General features: G+C 44.5%; 2 protein-coding genes across 7 annotated transcripts in view; one reads left to right on the top strand and one right to left on the bottom strand.

The window, feature by feature from the left end:
- Window positions 1-10696, top strand: part of MITF (microphthalmia-associated transcription factor) — a 45432-nt gene extending 34736 nt beyond the window's left edge. For 5 of the 6 annotated variants that reach the window (XM_009996896.1, XM_009996890.1, XM_009996894.1 and 2 more), the window contains 5 exons: window positions 1347-1464; window positions 4278-4334; window positions 5357-5432; window positions 6991-7138; window positions 9883-10696. In XM_009996896.1, the coding sequence (XP_009995198.1) occupies window positions 1347-1464; window positions 4278-4334; window positions 5357-5432; window positions 6991-7138; window positions 9883-10284 (801 nt within the window). In that variant the 3' untranslated portion in view covers window positions 10285-10696. Of the gene's footprint in view, window positions 1-1346; window positions 1465-4259; window positions 4335-5356; window positions 5433-6990; window positions 7139-9882 lie in introns of all 6 variants that reach the window. The other variant, XM_009996891.1, reaches the window with a different exon arrangement.
- Window positions 10697-19063: 8367 nt separating this feature from the next.
- Window positions 19064-25590, bottom strand: LOC104388118 (pentafunctional AROM polypeptide-like). The gene is made up of 5 exons (XM_009996941.1): window positions 25427-25590; window positions 22548-23181; window positions 21016-21249; window positions 20107-20359; window positions 19064-19164 (listed from the first exon to the last, which is right to left on the bottom strand). The coding sequence occupies exons 1-5, from the start codon at window positions 25588-25590 to the stop codon at window positions 19064-19066; spliced, it is 1386 nt and encodes a 461-aa protein (XP_009995243.1).
- Window positions 25591-25991: the final 401 nt, after the last annotated feature.

The following is a 25991-nucleotide window of genomic DNA, read 5'->3' as shown; positions in this document are numbered from 1 at the left end:
AGATTTGGGGGGGGGGGGGGGAATTTTTTTTAATTCCCTGAAATTCCTAATTAGTTTTCACATGTCTGGTCTGAACTTCAAGTCCCTGGGCTACAAACAAGTTCTTTGTGCTCTCTCCATGAGAGAGCAGCATAAATAGAAAAAACACATCCAAGTCAGAAGGGTGTGTGATGCTTGCATTCAAGAGCTAACGGAAAAGAGAGGAATTAGAAGGCTTGATCTTGGTGAGAATTCAGTTACATTTTTCCTCTGTCACTTAAAAGATTGAGTCAAGGGACTTGACTTTTCTTGTTGGCCACTGTCTGCTCAATACAAGTACCAGCAGGAGTTCTAGTGGGTAGATGCAGATCAACTTTTATTCTTACAGTGGCTCCAGATGGCAGAGACGTTTTCTTAGGTCTCATTCTGGCAAGGACCATCAGCAGGAGTTGGATAGTCTGGGCTGTGACTCACTCCATTGTATTCAACAGCATTAGTTATATGGGTGTAAAGTTAATACTCTTAATCTCTGCAGGATCAGTGTCTTGGAGGGATTGGTTTTCTTTGCAGCAACAATGATAAGAAGTATTGCAACTCTGATAAGATATCAAAGTGGTTTTTACCTGCCTTTTCAAAACCTAATTTGAAAACAAGAGAGTGGTGGGTAAAATAATGCACTCAGGATAAACTTTAAATATGTTTCAATTTAAAGGTACAGCTTTGGTAAATCTTGTTGGAATACAATCCCATTTCTGTACAGACCTTCTTGCTTAAACATGCCTAAATAAGAATAGCAGAATGAACAAGTACTTGGGAAAACTTAATGTCAAAATAATCTTCCTCCCACTGGTGCATGTTTTTGTTATGTAAGTTAAAGTAAACTTAAATGTTTTCTGTGTAGGTAGCTTTCAAATCACATGAGAAAAGGGACTGATGAATATAGTGTTCTCCTTCAAGCATGTGACAACTTGCTATTTTCTTTCACTCACATATTCCTGGAAAGCTGGGGCCTTCCTCCAGGAGTGCTCTGTAGGCTCTCGCAGATTGTTTGCGTAAGAGAAGCAATGGGGGTACAGACTTTGCTGTTCCACTGCAAAATAAAGAGCAATAATGCAGCAGTGTTGTCAGCTTGTTACCTCTGCTGCACATTCTCTGTCTACGTATTCGTGAGAGAAGACAGTTTTCCTAATGTAGGAGTTTTGTTCCTCCTGCCTGTGCAAATCAGTGACTTTTGCTGATATCGTTGCACGCTCTGTTTGCACACAGAGAAGAGCACAGATTCCTTGGCAGATCCTACTCTGTTCTTCTGTTCAAAGCCTTTCATAAGGGCAAAAGAAATGATCCTTTTCCTTGTTTATCTTTTCCAGTTGCCTGTGTCTGGCAATTTGATTGACCTTTATGGCAACCAAAGCATGCCTCCTCCAGGACTAAACATCAGCAACTCGTGTCCAGCCAATCTTCCTAATATAAAAAGGGAGCTCACAGGTAAATATGTCTTTAATACCACCTTGGAGCAATAATAGAATTGTTTTGAATTCAGGTGATATTGGACATAATTTCTGTTACGTGAAAGAATATGTGGATGAATAGTTGCTTTTTGCTTTCTGGACCATTTTTTAGCAGACCTGTTAGTTCACAGTGCAGTTGTGTTCCTGTGTGGCCATGTGTGTTCACTTTGGCAAATTAAGATCAAGTCCCTAATTGTTGCCAGGAAAACACTGTGTCACAGGGAGCTTCTGTGCATGTCTTGCAGAGTTGTTTTCTAGTTTGGGCTTATCGTTTGCTCTGTCAACGCCAAACTTTTAACAAATTCACATCTGGAGTCTCTGTGGGATTCAAGTTGAGGAATGTTACAAGTTGAGGCTTTACTCTGGCTGGGGAGGGCAGCAGTGAACAACCAGGCTGTTCTAACGTGAAATCTGGATGCTTAGATCCTCTAAAATGTAAAATTAGACACTCAAGAGAGAGAATATGCATCTCTTAATTTAAGTGAAAATGAAGAGTCCCAAACACTTCTTGTTCTGTAGGTTCTTCCAGCAGTGATTTGAATAAACCCTTGGGAGGCAGGGGGAGGGGGGAGACTAAAAGCCTTTTTCTCTCAGCCATGTATGTAGAGAAACTAACTAGTTGGACAGATGAAATAAGAAGTTTTGTTTTCTCGAGCATGTTTTGGTTTTGCTGTTCTGCTTCACTTGAAAGGCTATAACCACATGTAGGGTACAGTAAACAAAGTAAGCTTGTCTACAGGAGGAACAAATGGAGATCCATCCTAGAACCAATGACAAAATCATCTTAATACACAGAAATGGCTGTTCTTCAGCCCAGCAGGGAGCCACACTGTAGGCAGCATGGTAGAGCCATAGTTTTGTCCTTGTCTGACATATTTCTGGATTTATGTTGTGAAAACTCACAGGCTGACTCAGTTGCAAAGCAGGTTCTGGGCATGAATTACTTTAAGGAGAGCAGTTTTAATAGCCCAGGAGTTAGCTTCTCAGGAGGAAATATCAGAGCTCTGAGCTGGCAAATATTTGCATTTATATGACTGTACAAAACGTCATTTCAAATAAAGACACCCAAGCTGCACAATGATTTCTGAGTGTTAGAAAAAGAAAAGCTCTTGAAGTGATGAAACTTCATTAAGAGGTGAATGGCAGGGATGAGAACTACTCAAAGTTCTGCATTACAGGCAATTTCATTGCCCCCATTACAGAAAGTTAAAGGTGGCTGTAGGTGGCAAACTAAACATGCAGGTGGTCTTATGCAAGTCCTCAGTACCTCAAAATAGATCTGAACTAAATTATGTATCTATGTGCTACATTCACCTGTACAGAGAAACAATGCAAATTAGTGCTTCTGTCCAAGATATATACTAGCAGATTGCATTTAATTTAGGAGTGGTTTAGGAATTAAACTCAAATTTTATAGCAGTTGCTTTGACATTGATCTGGCCAAGCCTTTGTGCAGAAATCACTATTGCTGGTGCTTTCTGCCAGCCAGTGATTTTAAAATCAGCATTTTAGTGCAGCCAGGGGTCTTTTGGTTCTCCATTTCCTGATTTTGCTGTTGGAACTTTCCTTGCTGTATTTAAATCTAGCATCTGTCAGAAACCTTCCTCCATCCTACTGTATCAATATCAAAATTATGAAGAACCAAGGGAATTTAACAAACTTAGTTATGCTTTTGCCTGAAGTATTGTATGCTGATGTCTGATAATCATAAAATGTCTTGGGTTGGAAGGGATCTCTGAAGGTCATTTAGTCCAACCCCCCTACAATAGGCAGGGACATCTCACAGTAGAACAGGTTGCTCAGAGCCCCATCAAGCCTGACCTTGAATGTTTCCAGGGGTGGAGCCCCCACCACCTCTCTAGGCATCCTTTTCAAGTGATTCACCACCCTCAAGTTAAAGAACTTTTTCCTAATGTCCAACCTGAATCTACCCTGTTCTAGCCTAAAACCATTACCCCTTGTCCTGTAGTTACATGCCCTAGTGAACAGTTCTTTCCCAGCCTTCTTATAGGCTCCTTTCAGGTACTGGAAAATCTCTATAAGGCCCCCCCAGAGTCTTCTCTTCTTCATGCTGAGTGTGTAATAAATGTGTAGAGCAAGGCTCAGAACAGCTCTGAGTGGAGGAGACAACTGATACGCAGCATGGTTGTTGTTACTTTTTGCTTTCCTGAATCAAGGACTGTTGTTTTCTAACAATGTTGCTAATAAAGGTGTTGAATTTTTCATCTTATTTCCATATAATGAGGGCATTAGTATAGCTGGAAAACGCAGTCTTTTTCATTGGTCACTTAAGTTATCCCTTGAGTCTTGTAGTGACGTGCAGGCACGTGCCACAGGAGGAGGCAGCCTTAATTTGGGTGAGTAGAGCCTCTGACTCCTGGCTGCTTCACATCCTGCTCAGGGAGCAATGCCATAAGCATCTGGTTCCTCTGGTTCAGGCTCTGCTCCCTGCGTTGCTGGCCGCGTGTGAGCGGGGGAGAAGGGATGTTCTATTTCAGCAATTTGTTGTCCTCAAAGACCTTGCTGAATCAGGGCCTCCGTGGGAAACGTTCTCCTCATGGAAGTGATGTGGGAAGGGATGCTCCACAGGTGCAGGGATGTGAAGTTCAACACCAGTGTTGGGTTTTGGCACTCACTGCCCCCCCAGCTCCATGGAATGGGTGCGATGATTGGTTTGGCAAAACCCGACCAGGTTTCCTGTGCAGATGTTTCACAGACCCACACGTTGTGTTTGAATGACTTTCATTCTAATTACTTCATTCACATGCACAGCATGTATTTTTCCTGCAGAGTCAGAAGCAAGAGCGTTGGCTAAGGAGAGGCAAAAGAAGGACAATCACAACTTGAGTAAGTTTTGGTTCTTCATGTTTTGCACCAATTTTAGCACTGATTTTAGGCGTCCACTGTTGGAATGTGGTGATCAAAATCTGAACGAGACACTGCATGTGGTATATAGTCCCAGTTCCTTTTGTTGGGCCCATAAAACAAATATCTCCCAATTTTTTGTGAAATGTGTTCTTAAATCTAGTATTGATTTATAAACTCTGCTTTTATTTTTTTAATAATCTGAGTGAATAGGAGGTTGTCACTAATGGAATTAAGAGGAACAATATCCAGTGGCTTTTAATAAATCTACTTTGCACGATTTAGCCATTATTTTTTAACTTAATCTAAAAGATTAGATATGTGGTCAACTTGTGACTTTAAGCATCAGTGTGTGCCCTCACTGTGGCAGTTTTATAAATTCTATTTTTGAAAGGAATGTGTATTTCCAAGTTGGAAAACCCCCGACATTTTCATTAGCATCTTATGATTTAAAAGATCCTTAGGTTGTCCTTTTATACTTTGTATTACTAGAAAAAAAAAGTTCTTTCATGCCTTGAGCTATTCAGAAGCCTTTTCTGTAACATGAAAAGCTAATGCAGGAAAACAGGTATTTAAGTTTGACTTCTGGATCCTTAAAATGTTGCATTTGAAAGAGTATTTTTAAGAAGAATCTATACATTTTATTCCTTTTCCTGCTTTGGGATTTCCTTGAGCATCTAAATTTTTGTCCCTGAGTTTGTCTGTGGTGCTCTTCCCTAGGAAAGCATCCCTTTCTCAGTTGAGACCTACTAACACAGCCATCCTGGTTTTTAGAGTCTCAGTTGAACTCTGCCACTTGAGCAGTCCCACGTGTTTGCAGTGTAGCCACAACTTCTGACTTAGCGTCTCTGTATGTGGGAGAGCAAAAGAAATTACTCTGCCACTGGATTTTAAGCTTCAGGCAAACATTTCAAAGGCACTTAAAGAAGTCTTAGATGAAACACTTTATATGTTGTAATTAAGTGTGAATATTACTTGTAACATTTGTGCTGTTTTTCCTAAAGTTGAACGAAGAAGAAGATTTAATATTAATGATCGTATAAAAGAACTAGGCACTTTGATACCCAAGTCAAATGACCCGTAAGTATAATGTGCCCAAGGAGACTGTGGGAGGGAAATGTTAGAAGAGAGAACAATCCTAAGGGAGAAAGAGAATTCACACAAAAAATTAATTCTGAATTTTCTTGTGTGATCCTGGCACTTCATGATGGTACAAATGCTTGAAGGTTCCATTATGTTTTATGAGGATTGTTTTGTGGCTTATTTTTTGGATCTTAGGTTTATATTAATTTGATGATTCCTGTCACAAAACACTCACCATACCATTGTCCAGGAGCTCAGCATGGACCCTGGGATTTGGCAGGGCTGGGTTTGGTACTGGGACTGCCTGGCTGAGCAGCACAGACTTGTTAGGATGGGAAACCTTAGTCTGGTCTGGCTGCCTAGGTGGCTGCTTGTCTTGCTAAGTGATTCTTTCCATTTTTTAGATGTCATAGCTTGGCAAGACAGAACCAAGCCCTCTTTCTGTGAAATTACAGGGCAGTTCATCATATTCCCCTTCCCTTCAAGAAAAAAGAGGAAAATAAAGAGTGTAGTTGTGTGTCTGTTCACTAATAATTAGCCAGTGTTTATCGTAATTTCCCAGTAGTTCTTTTAGGTAATTCTACTGCTGCTAATTTGTCAAGGAACCCCTCTTGCTCTGGAGCTTGAAAATGTTACTTAAATCTGAATGAATGCTCCATGATGCTTTTGGGGAGAGTTTCCATTAAGGCAGCTGGCCGTCGAGCAACTCCCAGCTGCACTTCAGAGGCTCTTTAGCTTACTCTAAAGCAAGCAAGACAATATTGCACAGTATCAGCCTATGGGAGAGGTGGATCTTTGGTCTGAGAGTCTGCAGTAATCTGGTGGGTTTTACTTAAATAAAGTAAGATGATGATGCAGGGGAGAAAAGGATGCAGGCAGCCCCTCTCTCTAAAGCAAATGTGGGAGAAGCAGTATGGGAGCCACATCCCCCCTGACTGAAGAGCCATCACCCCCAGGCTGCAATGTGGCATTTTTCTTGTAGCCAGTTTTAAGCTGAAGCACTTGAATATGCTGCTGCCCTAGGCTTCTCTGACCGAGGCACAGCAGTGATACAGTGCCACCAGGAGGGCTGTTGCTTGCTGCTTCTGGGAAGCCAAAGGGCCTCAGGTCTTTCTCCTACAGAAGGACCGAGTGTTTCCTTTTAAGTATGTCCCCAGGTGAAATCAGGCAGGGCACAGATAGTCAGCTGGGCTGTGTCCCTGAAGAGTCCTGTGGGGTTTTGTGGTGTTGTCTTCCAGCCTTGCCAGGAAGTGATGAGGGGTGACCCTGGTCATCTTTGCTCTGCGTGGTCCTAAGTTGTGCAGTCACAGGGGGTGGGACTGAGGGGATGTTCACAGGGCAGCCCCTGGGCTCTGTGCCCTGGGCTGGCTGCTGTGTGGTGACCGTCTGGCCACCTCTGCCTTCTGCATTCATCAGCTTGGAACCAGTATTAGCCAGGTGTTATCTATATAGGTGTAATCATACCTGCCCATGGGAAGGTAGTGGCTATAAAATAAAGCTTTTAAACAAGCTCCCTGAAAGCATTAACCCTTCCTTTTTTTTACTGATCTCAAAGGGACATGCGCTGGAATAAGGGAACTATCCTGAAGGCATCCGTGGATTACATCCGTAAGCTGCAGCGGGAGCAGCAACGCACCAAGGAGCTGGAGAACAGGCAGAAGAAGTTGGAACATGCCAACAGGCATCTGCTGCTCAGAATACAGGTTTGCTGAGAAAGACCCTGCAAATGCTCTCGATGTTGCGGTGTGTGACTGCAAATTGTGGCATCTGAAGCTTGTTTGTAGGAGTGTGGGTTAGAAGGAACCACTGCTTCAGTTAATGGTGGCCAAGGCTGAGATGTCTGCTGAGGGTTTTCTAGAAAAAAAACAGGATACATTAGTGTGAAAAAAAGAAGTAATGCCACTAGTGCTAGTAAAGCACTTAAGACTGGTCTATTTTAGTTCTACTATGAGCAACAGAAGTTGCAAGCCATACTATAAGAAACATTTTTATGGTCTTTTTCCTTTTTTTGGGGGTGCCAGACCTAAGGAATTGGGACTTTATATATGGTTTATTTGTTGATAGTGATTAAATTCAGTTGAACTGTTTGGGAATATGTTCACTTGAGATGTCTTGTTTGTGGAGGGTTTTTTTGACCTGTAGCTTTAGTACTTGTTTTTCCTTCTGAAGCAGCTTGAGATGACTGGCAATAAATAAAATCTTCTAGGTCCTATCAGTCAGAGGATCTCTGCAGATTACAGTCTTCTACATCTGCTCTCTTATTTCATCTCTCCGTCAGCCCTTCTCTCTGATGCTCTGCAGGAATCTGTCATCTGCTTTTTGCTGCTTACAGGACAGAATGGACAGGAAGAGCAGCACTGGTGACAGACACCACAGCACTGTATCTTGAGTTTCCTGTTGGTATCTGGGGGACTGTATTTAATGTGGAGACTGCCCTGGCTTATCTGATAGCAGTTGCAGAGAAGTGCACCTCATGGAAGTGCTCCAGGAGTTTTTCAGTAGGACAGGCAAGAGTGTTGAGCTGGGTTTTATTCCCACAGAGCTGCTGTGGTTGGTGGTTATCGTTGTTCCTTGAAGTCTGTAGGACTGTAAAACAGTCCTCAACACTGAAAAGCAGTAGGTGGCATGAATATTTTGTCTGTGGCTTGTTGCCTCATGAGATTCACCCAGGCTTCCAGCAGCCTGTGTGACACAGATGTAGGGGTGAGAGCTCCATCTCTAGTGGATTCCTTTGCCTTCATCTCGAGCTGGATAGGAAAACTTAGCCTTGCACCCTACACAGCTTTTGTTGTCAACCCTGTTCTCCAGGTGGACAGAGATAGCTGGATATCCACCCCCTCCATAAAAGGCTAATTAAAGAATATCTAGGCTTGAGTGTAAGAACACATAATGTGGAGACAGTGAAGTCCCAGATTCTCCTGTTGCTGCTCCCTGCAGTGCACACAGCCCAGCTCTCTGCAGCCTGTGGTGTCAGACACCCCTGAACCACAGCCTGGCTAATCCACAAAGGAGATAATGAAGCTAGAAATACCTGAGAGCCAAGTGTGGCAGTAAACAGCTTTAAAATAGAACAGGCTGGGATGAGCTTCAGTGCTGGTTTTGTAGTTCACTGAGCAATCTGTTTGCTTAGAGTGAGAGGATAAAGATGCATGACCCCTCTGCAAAGCAACATCAAGAAGTGTTATTTCAAAGCTAAGTCAGATCATTTTTTAAGCATCTTTCATCTTCCTTTGCATTATCCATCTGCTCTGGCTCCTTCTTCTATCAAAACAACATAAAAAACAGACCCTTGAATAACGGGCAGTACATCTGGCAGCAAATAACCTAAAGTCTGTATTTTCTCCTTTTGTGTTGATTAAGCACAGAGTAATGTTAGCTGATGGAAGAAGTGCTTCTTTCTTCCACCTTCTCTGTTGATCTTGCAGTGTCAATACAAGCTTGTTCTCTTAGCTTGAAAATGGAAAAAAGGCAATTAATCAACCTCAGTGACAGGAATATCCAGAAACTGTACAATCACAACAGTGATTGTGATTGCCTAATATAAAGTATAAGTAGAAGCAAAACACCTCTCTTACTGCTGCATTTAGAAAAGCGTATTTAAGTAGATTCTTCTATTACCTGTCTTCAGTCAAGTGCATCTCTATGATTAAATGTAAAGGTGAGATTTAAACTTTTTATGGAGATTTGAAGAATCCTGACTATGTGTGAAGTATGAAGCCTTCCTGTGACTTGCCTGTCATTTTTCAGTGCAGGAATAATGTTGCTCAGTTTTGGCTGATCTCTTTATTTCCAGCTCTACCAGACTTGTAGAATGAGAAATGCCCCTTCCAGTGTCTCAGCAGGAAATGACCAAGCATCATCTAGACATGCTCTGTCTTCACATACGGCTTTTTGGACACACATCTGTCCCTGGATGTGTTCAAGGAAAGGCTGGATGTGGCATTTAGTGCCATGGTCTAGCCAGTGTGGTGGTGTTAGGTCATAGGCTGGACTCGATCTTAAAGGTCTTTTCCAGCCTTGGTCATTCTGTGATACTAAGTGCATGCTTCTACTATTCTGTTGGGTTTTTTTCCAACTTTTAAATGCTTTCCCCACCTGTCCTGATGCCAGACTTGCCTGCTGTGGCACTGGTTTGAGAAAGAGCCCGGGGGAGGAATGTTAGCTTTCTGTGGGGTGCTGGGCTTTGTTTCTGGGGTGGGTTCTGAGGAGGAGTCGTGTTGTGTGTGGTGATGCTCATCCACCCCTTCATGAAATTAGTGTTCAGGTGAAGATCTGCAGAAGTGTACAAGGCGCAAGCTCTTGTTACTGTTGGAAAGGGAGGAAATTGTTTGCATCCAACAGAAGGATGCAAAGTTGCAGTGTAAGTTGCAGAACCTGAGAGCATGAGATGATGGATTTTGCTTTCGGATTTATTTTTTCTTAATCTGTCCCTTATGGTCCTTCACAGGAACTCGAGATGCAAGCTCGGGCGCATGGACTGTCCCTGGTTCCATCTACAGGCCTTTGCTCCCCTGATATGGTCAACAGGGCCATCAAACAAGAACCTGTGCTGGACAACTGCAACCAAGACATCCTGCCGCACCACACAGACCTGTCTTGCACAACCACCCTCGATCTCACTGATGGTACCATCACCTTCAGTGACAACCTCGGGAGCGTGACTGAACCAACTGGCACTTACAGTGTTCCTGCCAAAATGGGATCCAAACTGGAAGATATCTTGATGGACGATACCCTCTCTCCTGTCGGAGTAACTGACCCACTACTTTCCTCTGTGTCTCCTGGAGCATCGAAGACGAGTAGCAGGCGGAGCAGCGTGAGCATGGAGGACACTGACCATGCTTGTTAGCAAATACTTGGCACACCTTTCATAAACTGCTTTGTTTCTTGATCAGTAGATTAAACAGTTTACCTTTTGTAGAATTTTTTGATTTATTTTTTTTTCCCTTGTGCTTCATCAGTAGCCCAGTGTGTTTGCGTGTGTGTATATATTATATATATAGGATTTTTTTTAGATTTTTTGGTGAAGAAACTTGTATATTCTATTTTAAAGCTACCAACGCCTCCAAAATATTGTACAGCATATGTACAGTATCTGTGAACTGGATTCGCCAAGAACTTTGAACTGGTCAAATCCACTCAAAGCAATAGATTGAATTACACATGAAGAGTCTGTTTCTACTGGCGGGGAGGGGGGGAATCACAGAGGTGTAAATGCAAACTATTTACTTGGAAACAAAATGTATAGTTAAAAGAATGTACAGAAACAACAACAATAAGTCCAAATTTGTAATTGTATTAATTGAATAGTGCTGCCTTAAAGATACAGTGTCCCTCAGATGTTGGTCTTTACATGACAAGTGTTTAGGGAAATATACCCACCCTACTCCACTCAGAATACAAACAAACAAAAAAAGGTATTAAGACATCCTGGTTGTGTTGATTGTGAGAGGGAGAGGGGAGTCTCTTTCTCAGAGTGCTCTTTAATTGTACTCTGAGCTGATTTGAGTTTTCCTTTTGATCATGATTCCAGTTTTTCTCTTAGATTTTTAGTTTGTTTTGTAACACGTGTTGATGGCTTGATGAGAGGAAACCAAGCAGGAGCACTGTAAGTTGGTAGATACACTCTTTGGACAAAAAAACCCACAACAATTGATACATTTTATCAACTGGGCACATTACGTTGTACATATCTAATTGGCTTTATTTTTTTTTTTTAATTGCATTGTACAGTTTCTTTTGATTTGCATGGATTCCTTAGTTATCCTCAACTTTTTGTTTTAAATATATTTGTATTTCATTTGTAAGATTTTTGCCTCTTAATATTGCAAGAATTTTTTGACATTTTTAAAACTCATTGGAAGTTTTCTGCGTTCTTTGTAAACACTTGAAAGGAAGCTTTTATGCAGGGTTCTGTGTTTTAAGAGAGATTTTGAGAATATTTTGTATATTACCGTCTCACTTTGAACATGTTTTTAAACACATTTAAGGTAGAGTATAAATTTAGATTAGGTAATAAAACAACTCTGTAGAGAAACTGAACTTACATATTTATTTTTAGTGATACAGGAGAAAAAAAAAAAAAAGTAGTAATATGCTTGGAAACATAACTATGTAGTTAATATACCCGTTATAGTAATTTGTGTTTTATTTCAGCACTGGGGCTGACATAAGAAAAACAAAAAAGAAACAAAAAAAAAGAGTAAATTACTGTATCTGCAAATAACTGTTACTTGATAACAATGTTATTAATTTTTAACATGCAACAATGTTGTACAAGTAGTTGGGTGCATTATCTACTCAAGTGTAGTCCTATGCAATACTGGTAGTTATACTCGTATTATATCAAGCCTGGGTGTTTGAGAGGGGTGACCTGTGGTGTTAGGGGCTGGATGGAGTGGATGGATTTCTCCAGAGCAGCCTAGAGCTGACTTGCAAGCGGCAGGCGGGCGAATCCCGTTCGGAATGAAGTGCCTTAAACTCTAGTTGTAGTCTTCCTGGACTAGCACTGACTGACGTGTGGCGTAGGAGGGAGCTTTCGGGTGGTGTGTTCCAGGACGCTGGGGTGTAGCGTGGTGCCTACGTAGAGAAAACAAGAGCTTCCCATTCTCCTTTGTGCTACGCTGGGAATTACAGAGGGTAAGTGAAACGGTTAGTGATGGGAGGGCCAGTGTGGCAGGTTCCTGAGGAAACCTTGATGGCAGCAGCTGGTGTTCAGAAACCAAATGTGAACTGGGCAGCAATGGGACAGCTGGGGACAGGGTCGACAGTTCCCGGAGCTTAAGGCCCGGCTGGCTCAGCTTCCTCCAAAGGGTTTCCCTGTGGAGGGCTTCTTGGAGTGTCTCCTCCCAGTGCCGGTGGCTGGGGGCTTGGGGGGGACAGGGTTTGCTGCTCTGCTGCTCCAGGGTCTTGCTGCTGAGGTGCTCCAAGGTCTTGCTGCTCCAGGGTCTGCGTTGCTGTTGCTCGCTCTGTGGCCGCTGCTGACCGTGCCCGGCCACCTCCCTTCCCGCTTGAGCAGCGAGCTGTGTGTTGGTGTTGATGCAACCACCAGGTTGTGGCTTTTGGTTCTTTGAGTTTTAATTTTTTTTTTTTTTTTGAAGGAGGAGCTGGAGTTAGCTTTTAATGATGACTCTCCCCCCCACGCCCCAGACAGCTTTTGGGAATGTGTCTTTCCTAGGGTAGTGAAGCTCTGGCCCAGGGCAGGCCCCGGGACACTGCAGGATGTGCTGCAGCCATCATGGTCCTTAGGCAAGGAAATCCCCTGCCAGGCAGCTCTGCTGTGATTAGCTCTGAGTTGAGTATGTGGGTACAGGCTTCTGGTGCTGCTGTTTGGTAATGGTGACAGGTAAAGAAAATCAGGGCTGTCAAATGCTTGTAGCTGTAACACAGGGTTGCATTACCCTTCCCCATTGAAATGGAACAGCTCTGCAGCAAAATCAGGGTGTGCACGCTTGAGTGTAGTAGCTGAAAACCACTGAATAGATTGAATAAGGCTTTGGTTTGGTGCCTGTGCTGGGCATTCAGAAATTCGAGTCTAGACTGTGGTATATAAATATTTTTTCAAGACTTGAAACACTGGTACTTGCTGGCAGCCTCGACTGATATTTGGCTCCATGCTGTGTGGGGATGAGTTAGGATTCAAGGAAAACCGTTGTATCAAGAGCTGGATTTCTTGATAAAAGTCACTGTGACCCCAGCAGCTGTGTTTTGTGGTTCCTGTACGTTGTGTCACTCGGGGGTAACATGACTCAGTTGTGCCCTGCTCACTCCTCACCCTCTGTTTCCTTAGGTTACAGCCCTCCTCTGAGTTTGACCAACCTTTGAGTGGCAGTATGTTGGGACTGTGGTGGTGACATCTCAAGGAGACACAGACTTCTAGGCAGGTGCAAACTGGAGATGGCTTTGCCTGTTTACTCATGGAGGAACATGTGGCTGTGAGGTTTTGCAGGGGATCGATGGTAGAGGCCAGAGACAGTGTTTAGAGGCAGAGTTTGGCATGAACTAGGTGGAGTGAGATGGACAGAAGTTGTTGCCCAGTCTGATGGTGGTGTCTTGAGGGACACTGGGCTGGCTGTGGCTTCCCTGAGTGAGTGGACAGGATACCTACCAGTTGTCACTTTGCCAAAGCCGTGCAACAAGCAGGAACATGCAGAGTACCATGAAGTTCTTCCTTTACTGCTTTTGGTCTACAAAGCAATATTTAACTCTTACAACCTGTAAAAGTAAAAAGAAGGTACATGAGGAAAGCACAAAGCACAAAATAATGCACTTACATTTATGTTGTTTGACATAAAATGCACTGGGGGGGGGAAGCTGATGTTGATAATAGTATAAATACCTATATTTCTTGAAAAAGTGACATTAATTACTGCCTCTTGCTATGATGCTTGGTACTGTAATGTTGATATTCATCTGCTGTTGACTGCAGCAATAATTTGTGTATGGTCCATAGCACTGTAAATTATGGATCAATATTAATGTATCCAATGAAATAATTTGAACTGTTGTTCTTGATAGATGGATTAAAGCATTTGGTTTTTCACATATGTCTGTGTAAGCCACTCGTTTTCCATGTAAGTGGATCATGTCTGTGCGTTTGAAGTCCCAGCAGTGCTCCTGTGTTTGTGACCTGGCAGTGGATGTGTCTGTGTCCCTGAGCTGGTGTCAGTCAGCAGCCCTGGTTGCTTCAGAGCTGTCTGGTTGTGTTGTGTTGTGGTAGCACAGGGGGGATGGAGCTACTCATCAGGCTCCACTTGGGCTTTGCAAGTACCCACCAAAGCAGATAGAGCCAAAACTTGCTGTTCAGGCTAAGGGACAAAACAGGTGGACACAGGAAAATGGCATTGCCCCTTGCTCCCCACCATCTGCCCTGTGATGGAATGGGTGAGGTCTTTGGGTACCAACACTTCTGCCCTGCTGCCTCTCCTGTGAGGTCACTCACCCCTACAGTCCTCCACAGAAGCACCTCACCACCTTCTCCAGCTGACATATACATGGAGACATCCCGATCCTCTCTCCTCTGAACCTTCTGCTCACCAAACATGCAAACAGCTGCTGCTGGGTTGTGCTGCAGCTCATGCTGGATAGGAGCTAGCTAGGGTCTTGTTTGTCTTCGCATCTTCATGATTTTTCCCTGTCTCTGTTGCTTTCATCCCCTCTGGTCCTGTTCTTTGACAGGCTGTTGCTTGATGTCCCCACAGCGTGGAGTACTCACCGTCTCTGTGAATGTTGCTGCAGCAGCAGTGGTGCTCAGTATGAATTATCTCATGGGCTTTAAGCCCAGATTACAAATAACAGAAATTTTAAATTTGGCCTGTGTCTTGAAAATCTGATGCCTGATAGGAGTAGGAAATACTCAGTAGAAAATAATTCAGTTGCAATTAAAAATTACTGGCTGTCCTGCATCACAAAATTTAAAAACCAACCAACCAAAAAATGCTGGGCAAAGCTACCCAGCCCTGCTTGGAATGGAGTAGAAAAGCCCTGTGCCCTCTACATTGAAGATATACAAGATGAAGTTTTCTAGTGTTTCCAGCAGGCTTTGTAGTGCTATTCCTTTAGAAATTCAGCACAGTGTTGGAATGTGACATTTTAGTACTGCAATGGGAAATCTATTTGCCTGCAGCCTAGGATATAATTTCTAATTTGAATTTTTTAGATGTGCTTTGGCTTTTCTTTTGGTGGTTGGTTGTGCCAGCACAGTCTTTTGGGAGTGAGTTTCTTGGTTTTGGTGGAAGCAGCTCCAGGTTTTGGCTGGGTTGCAGAACCCGGGAGGAGGAGGGAGAAAAACTATTATGGGGGTAATGGCTGTAAGTTACTCAATGTGTGTCAGCCTAGAGGTGGTAGCAGGTCTGCATAGAAGCCTTTTGGTTCCTTTAGACAAGCCTGAAAAATTCTATGTCGGGTAAGAAAATGGATGTTAAAAATAAGGCTGCCAGTGCTTGGTGGAGTCTGTTTTGCTGGAAAACCCCATGGCCAGGCTGTGGGATGCTGCAGGGCTTGGCTGCACAGTGTGGTGGCACCTGCCACCATGTCACCACACTGTGCTTTCCTTCTGAAGAGACACCTGGGAGCTCGGCAGCTCCCAGTGCTGGTAAGAAGATGGTGATTGCTCTGCCTCAGCGAGTTCAGTTCCTTAAAATTGCAGCGGAATGGCTTGAAAAAGTGTCCTTTACTTATTAAAATTAATAAGGCTTAATGAGATGTTGGCTCGCGGGTTAAGGAGGAGTGCACTGACCATTGCCGTGGTCTTTACCTGTCATCCAAAGTGTGTCTTATTTGAATCTGCTCTATTTTTAACTAAGTTTTTGAGAGCAGCTGTCCTACGGGTGTGTGTTGAGGCTCATGTCTCCACTGAGGCCCAAAGCTGCAGTTTTTATTTTTTACAACTTTCTCACCTAGACTATAAAGGAGCAACCCCATTCCTGTGCTTCCCAGAGCTGAGACGCTGTTGTGCTCTATGGACAGAGTGGGAAATGATGGTTCCTGCAACACACCTCCATGTGAAATGCTGTCCAAGAGCTGGGCGAGGCAATGAGAAGGCTGCTAAGGTCAGTAGGGTGAGCCAGGGCATGCAAAGCATCTAAATGTTGATTGCTCTTTTATTGTCTTTCTAAAAATCACCATGGGGTTGATGTGCACAGCTGCATATTGTGGATGCCATCTCTCAAGTTACAAGTGATAGAACAAGAGGAAATGGCTTCAAGTTGTGCCAGGGGAGGTTTAGATTGGGTATTAAGAAAAAATTTCTTCACCAGAAGGGTTGTCAGGCACTGGAACAGGCTGCCCATGCAGTGGTAGTGTCACCATCCCTGGAGGGATTTAAAAGATGAGAAGTGGTGTTGAGGGACATGGTTTAGTGGTGAACTTGGCAGTGCTGAGTTAATGGTTGAACTTGATGACCAGAAAGGTCTTTTCCACCCAAAACAATTCTGTGATTCTATGCTGCCTTGAAGGAGCTGTGGGAGAAATCCCTACTGCCTGAGGTGCCTGCTGTGGGCAGGGGAGGTACACTGGGTGTCTGGGGCAGCTGTGGAACAGTTCAAGGCTTTGGGAGCTGGGCACAGCGGTCACCTCGTGCACCCGTGAGTGGGGAGGCCACAACTGTGTGGGAGGGAGGGCGAGTGCCTGGCTCCAGCTTGAGGCCTGGCATCCGAGTGTCGTGCTGGTCCCACGTTGCAGGGCCAGGCTGTGCTGGGCTCTGGGATGTGCTTCAGGGTTGGGTCAAGGCGACACACAGCTTGGCAGGCCTCTGCTCTTCCTCAGATACTTAGCCTGCTGTCTGGCCCTTCAGCAGAGCCTCTCCAGAGCTCCCTGCTCCCGCTGGCTGCTCCTCCCTGCCTTTGCAGGCAGCAGGCGTTGGACATGAATTAAAAACTGCAGGGAACAGCACACTCTGGTGGGGCTGCATCGTTTCTTGCTGCCTGCGAAGCTCCGCGGAGCACAGATCTCCTGGGGCAGCACCGACCCGGTGATGATCTCAGTGGAGAGTGTCCATCACCCTCACTGTAAAGAAGTTTTCCCTCATATTTAAATGGAACTTCCCCTATTCCAACATGTACCCATTGCCCTTCATTCTGACACTGGGAACTGCTGAGAAGAGCCTGTCTCCATCTTCCTTGCACTCGCCCTTTAGCTACTTACATGGATTGATAATGTCTTCCCTCAGCCTTCTCGTCTCCCAGCTGAAGAGTCCCAGCTCTAGGAAATGATTTCTCTGACCTCTAAAGTAATTTCTTTCAAACAAATCCATGAAGTTGTGCTGTGGAGAACCCAGCTGGGTCCCACACAGTCCCCTTTTCTCCTTGGAGTAATGGTGTCATCCAAGGTAATAAGAAAACAAGGAGATTTTAGGTCTAATGGTAATAGTTCCATTTGATAAAGCAGGAATTAAATCTAAGCCGAATAAATGGAGAAAGAATTACATTCATGCTAGACCTTAAAAAAAAAAAAGAAAAAAACACAACAAAACAAAACACTGCAAAAAATGAGGTGTATTTTAAAAAGTCGCTGTTAATTATTAATAATATTTTCCACCTCTTTCTCTTGATCTTGCAGTGACAAGCCAGGCAGAGGCACTCTTTGTCAGACTCTGAAGCAATTTAGCTGCTGTCATGTGCCTTTCTTGATACACACCTATTAGTCACACAGCCGTTTTGTGTTCTTTAGCATATTTTAGTATATAATTAAAAATGTGGCTGTCTGCTACTAAGCAACCAAGCATGCCAGGGATTGATTGTATTCTGTCACCCATGGCAGAAGGGAGGGTGAAAAATAATAATCATGTGTTCACTTTTCAGTCTTAATTGCGCTCCAGCTCCTCTGATATGTTGTTACACACGCGCCGGCTCTGCAAGCCAGAGGCAAAGCCAACATGTGGGAGCGGTTGGCAGGTGACCTGTGGCCACGTTGCTGTCACCAAGAGCACATCGGTGTTAGGTGGTTTGGGGACTCTTCTGGGTTCAAGGCAGCTGAACCCTGCTAAGGTGCTGCTTGGCTTTCCACGTGCCTGAGGAGCTAAATGCCTTTGGACCCCTGAGAGTCAATCCCTGGACATTTAACGTAAGCAGCACAAGTTGATGTCTTGTAGCTCCTCCTTGTAGGTAGATGGGAGTGAATGAACCAATGTTTGATGGTCTGGAAACAGGAGAAAACTCCATTGATAGCCACAGGCTTATTTAACTCAGGGTGTTAGGTTATTTCTATGGGAAGATGTGGCTCTGAGGATGTGCTCTTGTGCTGTTTGCTGCAAGGGCCCTGTGAGAAGTCTTCTTAGTAAGGTGGTAGCATCTATGTGGAACCATGTCCTTAAGCTGGAGAAATGCACGGCTCTGAAGAAGGGATGAGGAAGTTTTTTTTGGTGTATTTTTAGGCATAGCTTCTCCAGGCTCAAGAGGAAAAGGGATTGATTATTTCAACTCTATTCCTCACTCCTCCAGTGCCCTTCCATCTCTCCAGCACGTTCAGGTGCACACAGGCACGCGGTACCTGCAGCAAGGGAATGGCTACTTTAAAAGTTTTCCAGATTTAACAGCTTTTATTAATTCAGCAAAACAGAAGCCAAGCACATCAGCAAAAACTGTTTTGTTTTGTTTTGTTTTCCTAGTTTGAATGAGCTGAGAAAACAGGAAGAACTCAGAATGCCAAAACCAGTGAAGGAGAGGAGAGAACCCACTTTGAATATTTGATACAGCATGGAGATTTTGTCTTTATGTGGTCTGTGAGCCAGATGCACCTACTGACTTCAGGGGTCCAACCCCAAGCAGTGGTGGGACAGAGCTGTGTAAGGCCATGGCAGCCCCAGGGTGGATTAACTAAATGAATGAGTAAAAGCCACTCACTTCCCCTGCAGGAGACAGTTTGCTATGAACTACGCCATGGGCACTTGGTGGTTTTACTTCTGAGCCATCTCTTGAGCACTAATGAATTCCCTTTCAAACAGAGCAATGGGAAGAGCTAAACCAAGTCAGATGCCAGCCTGTATCCCTCTTGTTCCACGCAGCTCTGGGTGTAGGTGGTTTCACAGGTTCTGCACTATTTATCTTGCTTAATATTCAGTCCTGCCCACAAAGTTACAATATTGAAAAGCTCCATCATGGGGCAGGACGATGGGGCCAGGCTGGCAGCTCTCAGAGAGTGGCTGGTTCCTCTTCCAGAGCTGTCTTGCAGTCCCTGACCCACAGCTTGTAAGCTCTTGCCAGGGTCTCTTCAGTAGTGTCATTGAATATCTCTGTAAAAATAAGACTTGTGGTTAATCAAACACCCAGAGGAGCTTTTCCTGCTTGCATACTCTAACTCACTAGAGGGGAGAGTAGCTCCTCCAAACAGTGTATGAGAGGCTGTTTGCTTGTGAGTGTGTAGAGACTGAATTTCATGGAAATTGTCTGGATGGATAGTAATGCAGGAGACCACAACCTGGTCCCATGCATTGCATCTATGTTAGGGTTTGGCTGGTTTGTTGTTGTTTCTTGGTTTGGTTTTGGTTTTTGGTTTGGTTCTTTTTGTTCGTTTGTTTGAGTTTTCTTATGAGTGTGTTTCACTCCAGATACCAAACACATACTGTTTAGCTTCTCAGGTATTGGCTCTAGGCACAGTAATGCATTAAATTCTTTTTGCCAAGCATTATTTAACAAATGTTTTCAAGTATAACAAAGGAGTAGTTTGTTTCCTTTTAACATTGTTGGTTTGTCTGCCAAAGCACTGTGTTTAGACTGTTGGTTTGCAAACACATTGGCAAAGTGAATTGGTCAGTCGTAAGGCAATTAAATGGGGCTCAGTCTAATCAGAAAGATCCCACGTCTCAAAAGGTTTTACAGAACCACAGAATGGCAGAGCTTGGGAGGGACCTCTGGAGAACATCTAGTCTAACCCACCTGCTAGAGCAGGATCCCCTAGAGCACCCAGGAAAGTATGCTCAGATGGATTTTGAGTGTCTCCGAGGACGGAGACTCCACAACCTCCCGGAGCCGCTTGTTCCAGTGCTCTGTTACCCTCAGAGCAGAGAAGTATTTTCTTGTATTTAGGTCAAACCTCCTGTGTACCAGTTTGGGACCACGTTCGTTGAGATGTTAAGAAAAGCACAAGTAAAACCGGAAACCACAGAACATCAGGGGACACTTTGCAGGGTGTCACTGAGGCACCTGCTCTCACGGGTGTCCCTCTCCCACCGTACCTGCCACGCCGAGGCCGGTGGGCAGGGGCATGCGGGGCTGCCCCCCGCTGTGCTTCAGACGTTCCATCAGGGCTCTCTTGATGAGGGGCCAGCTGCAGCCGCTGTGCCAGACCGGCAGCTCCAGGCCCTGCATGCACTGGATGATCTGCTCCTTCTCCTCGGCCGTGACGAGTCCCCGCGTGTAGGCCACGTATGTCATGAAGGCCATGTCGATGTTCACTGCTTCTCCGTGCATCAGCGACGGCAAAACCCTCTGAAACAGAGCAAGGCAAGTGGGGGAAAAAAAGGCTTGGGTTGGCAAATAGTACATAAGTTGGGTTTTTCACTTGTGCAAATTGATACTTGAGACTCGCTGGATGTTAGGCCCTTGTGGCTCAGGGGCTTGTGGGTGACCTCTTCACAGGTGATTAATTGCATGAAAAATCTCCCACAGGCATCCAGGATCTAATTCTCTTCCCATTCAAATCACTGAGAAAGAGCACCATGGGGTGGAGAGAAGAGTTCTGAATTAAGGTCTAGTTCTCCCCCAAATTCCTCAGTGGCTGTTTCTCCCCAGTAATCCAGGTCTCCATGCCTTTGCACTGTTGTAACTCATGTTGGTGATTTCTAATGGCTTCATTGAAATCTGTTAATCCCTGTGCTTTGGAAAGTGACTGGTAAGAAGCAATAACTGGCCTGTGGTCTGAATAGGAGACATGGGGGAGGATGTGGGGTGGGTGGGGGGTTGGAAATGGGGCAGGAAGAGTGTTCTCTTTACCCAGCAGGACCAGGCTGGGTGTGTTGGGTGGTCTCGGGTAATGTGCAAATCTGGAGTTCCACTCAGCTCCCTCTGCACAAATTTTTCATGCTGTTGATTGAAATATTTTATTTTTTAAAAGCAGGTGTTGAAATATTGGAGCTGTCACTCACCATTTCCAGCTCTGGGCTTATAACGTGACCAAAATCAACCAGCCTGTCCAGGTCATCCTCCCAGAGATTGGGAGCCAGCTCTTCCAGCATGGTTTCAATGGCAATCCTGGTAGTCTGCAGTGCAGCATCCCCGTGGTCAGCAGAGCCACTGTAGGACTGGAACTTAGTGTCCAGCAGGTATTTCCCATGGTCCTTGAGCAGGTCAAATAGCCCTTTGTGTTTCATGAGTGCCATCTAGGATAGAACGGAAATGTAATTAAAGATAATTATGTGATCCTAGTATGTGCCTTTGAAATGAAATGAAGATGTAGGCAAAAGCAGGGTGGAAATGTCCAGTGGGGTTCTGGTAAAACGCCAGAGGTGATGGGAGCACTGTTGGGCAAGTTCCCTTGCTACTGGACAGTGCTGACTGTACTCTGAGCTTACTACTTGCTCAGCAGTTTGTGATGAGCTTTGGCTGTTTGTGTGCCTGGCAGGAAACTCCTGATGGTCTCAGCTGCACGGTGGCCATCCTCAGGACAGGGACTGGATGGTGGACATCCACAGGAGAACTTTAATCCCTGAAATGGCTCTTTGGGCAAGGTTGGGTGGGAAAGCACTGCAATACGGGCAATGTTGAATGCCAGAAACCTTCACATATCCAGGGAAGTTCCTACTATACAAGCACTGAAAAATGCTACTGATTAACTCATTGCTAATATATTTCAGTAGTCTGAACTCTGCTTTATCAAAAGTTTTCAAAGCTCTCTAGGCACAAAACCTTTTACTGTGCACTTCCCAGGTAATTTTAGAAACAGAATTTTCCTCACAGGAGATTGATTGACCACACTCAACGTACCCCGCAAGGTAGGTGCAAATGATCTTGCAGATGATTAATCTCCAGGATAATGAACCACAAAGTCTCTGCCAGCAGTTCATTTGAGAGAGCTATGGATCAACATCAATGGGAAGATGCTGAGTATGTCTGGCCTTGAGTTTTGGAGTTTACTCCTCAGGTCTAGCTCTAAGCACTGTGTTTAAGGGATATTCTAACAAGTTTAGTAGCTCTAAAATGTATGTAGGCTCAATGAGAGTTTGAAATCTCCATTCAGCCTCAATGGTTCACCATAGTTTCTACAGGGCAGTTTATGCAATGCCATGGATGGTGCTGGACATCCTACCAGCATTGTGGCCTTTCGATACTTAACAGGGACTTACTAGAAAGATGGAACAGACTTTTTGGCAAGGCCTGTTGCAACAGGACAAGGGGTAATGGATTTAAATTAAAGAGGGTAGATTTAGACTGGCTGTAAGGAAGAAATTTTTTATGCTGAGGGTGGAAAGACACTGGCACAGGTTGCCCAGAGAGGTGATAGAAGCCCCATCCCTTGAAACATTCAGGATCAGGTTGGATGGGGCTCTGAGCATCCTAATCTAGCTCAAAGTGTCTCTGCTCACTGCTGGGGAGTTGGACTAGATAGCTTTTCAAGGTCCCTTCCAAAACCCAAATCATTCTATGATTCTATGAATACTGAAGTTGCAAAAGTTCATACCTTTAAAATTTCACCGAGGCCGTTGGAGATGTGTCGTCGAGGAATGCTCTGAATGAAGGATCTATCCAGGAAGCTGGCTACTGGGGGGGTGTAGCCCCCGAGCTTGTTCTTACACTGCAGGAAATTCACCCCATTCTTTGCCCCCACGCTGGCATCCACGTAGGAGAGGAGGGTTGTTGGGACCCGAATGTAGGGGGTGCGTCTCCTGTAGAGCGACGCGGCCAGTCCCACGATGTCCAGGCAGACCCCTCCTCCGATGGCGATGATGGGCTCAGTTCTCCTGTCAATGCTGAAGCTCTGGACTTCTTGCAAGATGTTCAAGACAAGGTCCATGGATTTTGTTTCTTCAGTGGTGGGCAGGGCGAGGATTTTGTGCTGCACGTTATTATCTTCAAAGTATTCTCTGACCTTGGAGCCATAAAGTTCGTCGACAACTTCATCTATGACAATGAAGCGCCTCAGCTTCCTTTTGCTGCTCATGGCTAGCTCTAGTTGCTGGGGGTCAGTGATGTGACCCCAGAGCAGAGTAGTGTTAGAAGGATCCAGAATATTGTACGTTTCAACCACTTTGTAGCAAAAATAGATGGGAGCTTCAATTGTCCAGGAAATTCCACCTTCAGAGACGCATTCTCCTCTGGCAAGGATCAGAAAACAGAAGTTGCAATTATGAGATTCCCCTTGTACTTTGCATGTCTGAACTATCTGGGGATGGGGAATGTGCAGTCTCCTGCCTATGCACTGCCAAGGCACAGGGCTGACAGGATGTGACATGTCTCCTGGACATCAGGGCCCAACTGCTTTTGCAACAGAGAAACCCTCTTGTCTTAAAGAATGTCAAATGTCTGAAATTCTACATGATAATGGTAAAACAGAGAGCAGAAAGGGCTGGAAAAACAAATAATTTTCCTTGCAATTCATTCATGTATCAATAAACCATCAGAAAACCCCAGTCCAATCACCCCATCTCCCCAAAAGGGAGTGCAGAAGAGATTGCCAAAGTTTTCCAAAGTATTTATGAAGTAAACATCCTCTGCCCAATATATCTGGATGAAAGGAGTTGATCTGTTCCTGTCTGTCTGCACACAGCCACACACATACACAAACCTCCATACAAAATAGCATCTCTACAATTCTCATCAGAGTGGATCTCCCTGTCTTTAAACAGGGATAATAGAACCAGGAAGTGCTCCCAGGTAGTTAAAATAAAAATATAATTATTTAAGAGGTGGCAAAAGTTTCCACAGCGGAGTTTGAAAGGGCAGAAGCCCAGAAATCTCACATGTACTATCTATCTAAACCAGTGAAGAACACAGCCCTGCAACCCAGTTATTGCTTCTCCTGTTGCCAAGGGGCAGCCAAATGACTTCTTTAGTTCACTTGGAATCAGGAAAGGATTTTGGTTTTGTTTTATAAGAACAAAACTGTAATTTTAATTATTTTTTTTTGTATGAGATCACTTTGTGAGAATTTTGTTTAAAAACTGAAAGTTTCCCTGCACCTTTGCTTTGTTTTTTTTGAAGGAGTGGATGGCTCATCAGGTTTCTGTACATGCCCAATTTCTTTCCACATGCCTGAACTTTCTCTTTTAGGCCTAAATAGATGTTTCTCTGCCTTCTTTACCAAATTGCTTTTAAATCTGGCCCTAAGCTTCTTAAGTGGTACAGAAAAACAATGAGGATTTTTACCTCCAAGAAAATTTCCTCTGGGCTTTTAAAATGCAAAAAACCACAAAACATTATGGTGTGTATTTTAATGTACCAAAATATACACCTTACAGCTGTACTTTATGTGCATATACCTCTGACACGTGAGCCTCTTAAGAGACAGGATGGTTTGGAATGTTGGAATCAGCTGTGGGTGCCAGATGGCACAGCTAGCACCCATCACCACCCCTCTGCTGTACGAAGAGAGCAGTGAATTGGAGGTTGAGCATACCCTTGTTGAAGCATGTGTCAGCTGAGGATTTTTCAGGGTGTGCTCTGGGCTCGAAGTTCATCCTAGCATTGACAGAGGTCCTGCAGACTGCCTCTGGGTCTGCCCAAGTCCTTTCTACCTGCTGCAGGTCTGCCTCAGCAATACCCATGCTTGGCAGCTGCCCAGGGCTGGCACTGGATCCCCCTGACCTGGTCTTGGAAAGGCTTAATTTGTTACATTAAAGCCTGAGTACAACAAATGCTAGAAATCTCCTGATGTGCAGGAGATAACTGTGTTAAGGAGGAGCTGCATCACAAACAGGGCTCCATGCACTTGAGAAAAGGAGTACCCTGTAATTCAAGGATAATTAACTGGAGAGATGTAATATCAGCAAAGATCTGTACATATCCCTGGGAAAAATTTGTATCCTTTGTCTGAAGCAGCATTGGGTGACTTCTACAGTTTGAGAGATGTGTTAATGGTTTTACCTTATGTCAGTGACCTAGTGTGATTGTTTTTCCCAGCCAGGCATTTCTTTTACCTGCAACTCTCTCTATAGATGCATTCTTCTCCCATGCCTGTGCACAAGCTTTTGTACACAGACATCTCCTGTATATACAGGGGGAAAAATAGCCCAACCCCAGGTGCAGCATTCAGAAATCCCTGCAGGAGAGTTTCAGGAGTTTAAAGAAACTTCCCATCTACAGAAATTCAGGCTGTTGATAAAATTCCCTATGTAACTTAGCCAGGTCATGGCAAGGAGAACAGCAAATACCTGTGCTGCAATATTGCACCTTTTGAAGCCCACTTGTGTAAGGATGTACACGTAATGGTGGGTTTAAGCTTCAAGGGCATGCAAGAGGTTTTTTCCAGCTGAGATGCATCCCACCAGGAGACTGCACAGTTTGGCTGGCCAGAGCCCTCCAGTGCAGTCACCAGTTGACACAATGTGCTCCTATACTTACATTTTTGCTTCGGAGAGAGTTATCTTGTCCTCACAGTCAGAAAGGGCTTCTCCTTTCTTGATCCTGCACCACGTGTTCCTGACTCGCACCAGCTGGAAGTCTGTCTGCCGGGGCTCCTGGGGCACAGGGGCCACTGGAGCAAAGGTCTCTTCTGACACTGGCATGATTCTGGAAGGTAAAATCTCCCTGGTAAGAGATCTCCTGTAACAGGGTGTCTTTGAGGTGCTTTTTAAAGGCTTCAGGTGACCAGGTGTTGGAAGGGGAGGACTTGTCTCCACGGTGCAGCTCAGTTACAAAACCAAGATTATCTAATCTGGGATGCATGTTAGGGGTGGTAGGAGCATTCAAAGACATGTGCTGGTAGCAGGATGGGATTGTATAATCAGCTGGTTTTATAATGCTGGAGAGGTGTGCTAGGAGCTCATACATTATCTTCCAACATGATGCCCTGCAGCAAATTAAAGGTTATGAAAGGCAAGTTGTATGATTCTCCATGACCTTCAGGAGCCTCCTTTGCTGAGCGGAGCCTCTGGTCTGTCTACAGCTCTAACCTGCTCTTATGGGG

This window comes from Chaetura pelagica, unplaced genomic scaffold (assembly GCF_000747805.2).
Source record: "Chaetura pelagica isolate M959 unplaced genomic scaffold, ChaPel_1.0 scaffold24, whole genome shotgun sequence".
Lineage (NCBI taxonomy): Eukaryota > Metazoa > Chordata > Aves > Apodiformes > Apodidae > Chaetura > Chaetura pelagica.
Note: the sequence above shows the minus strand (reverse complement) of the source record. Positions and strands in the feature narration are given on the sequence as shown.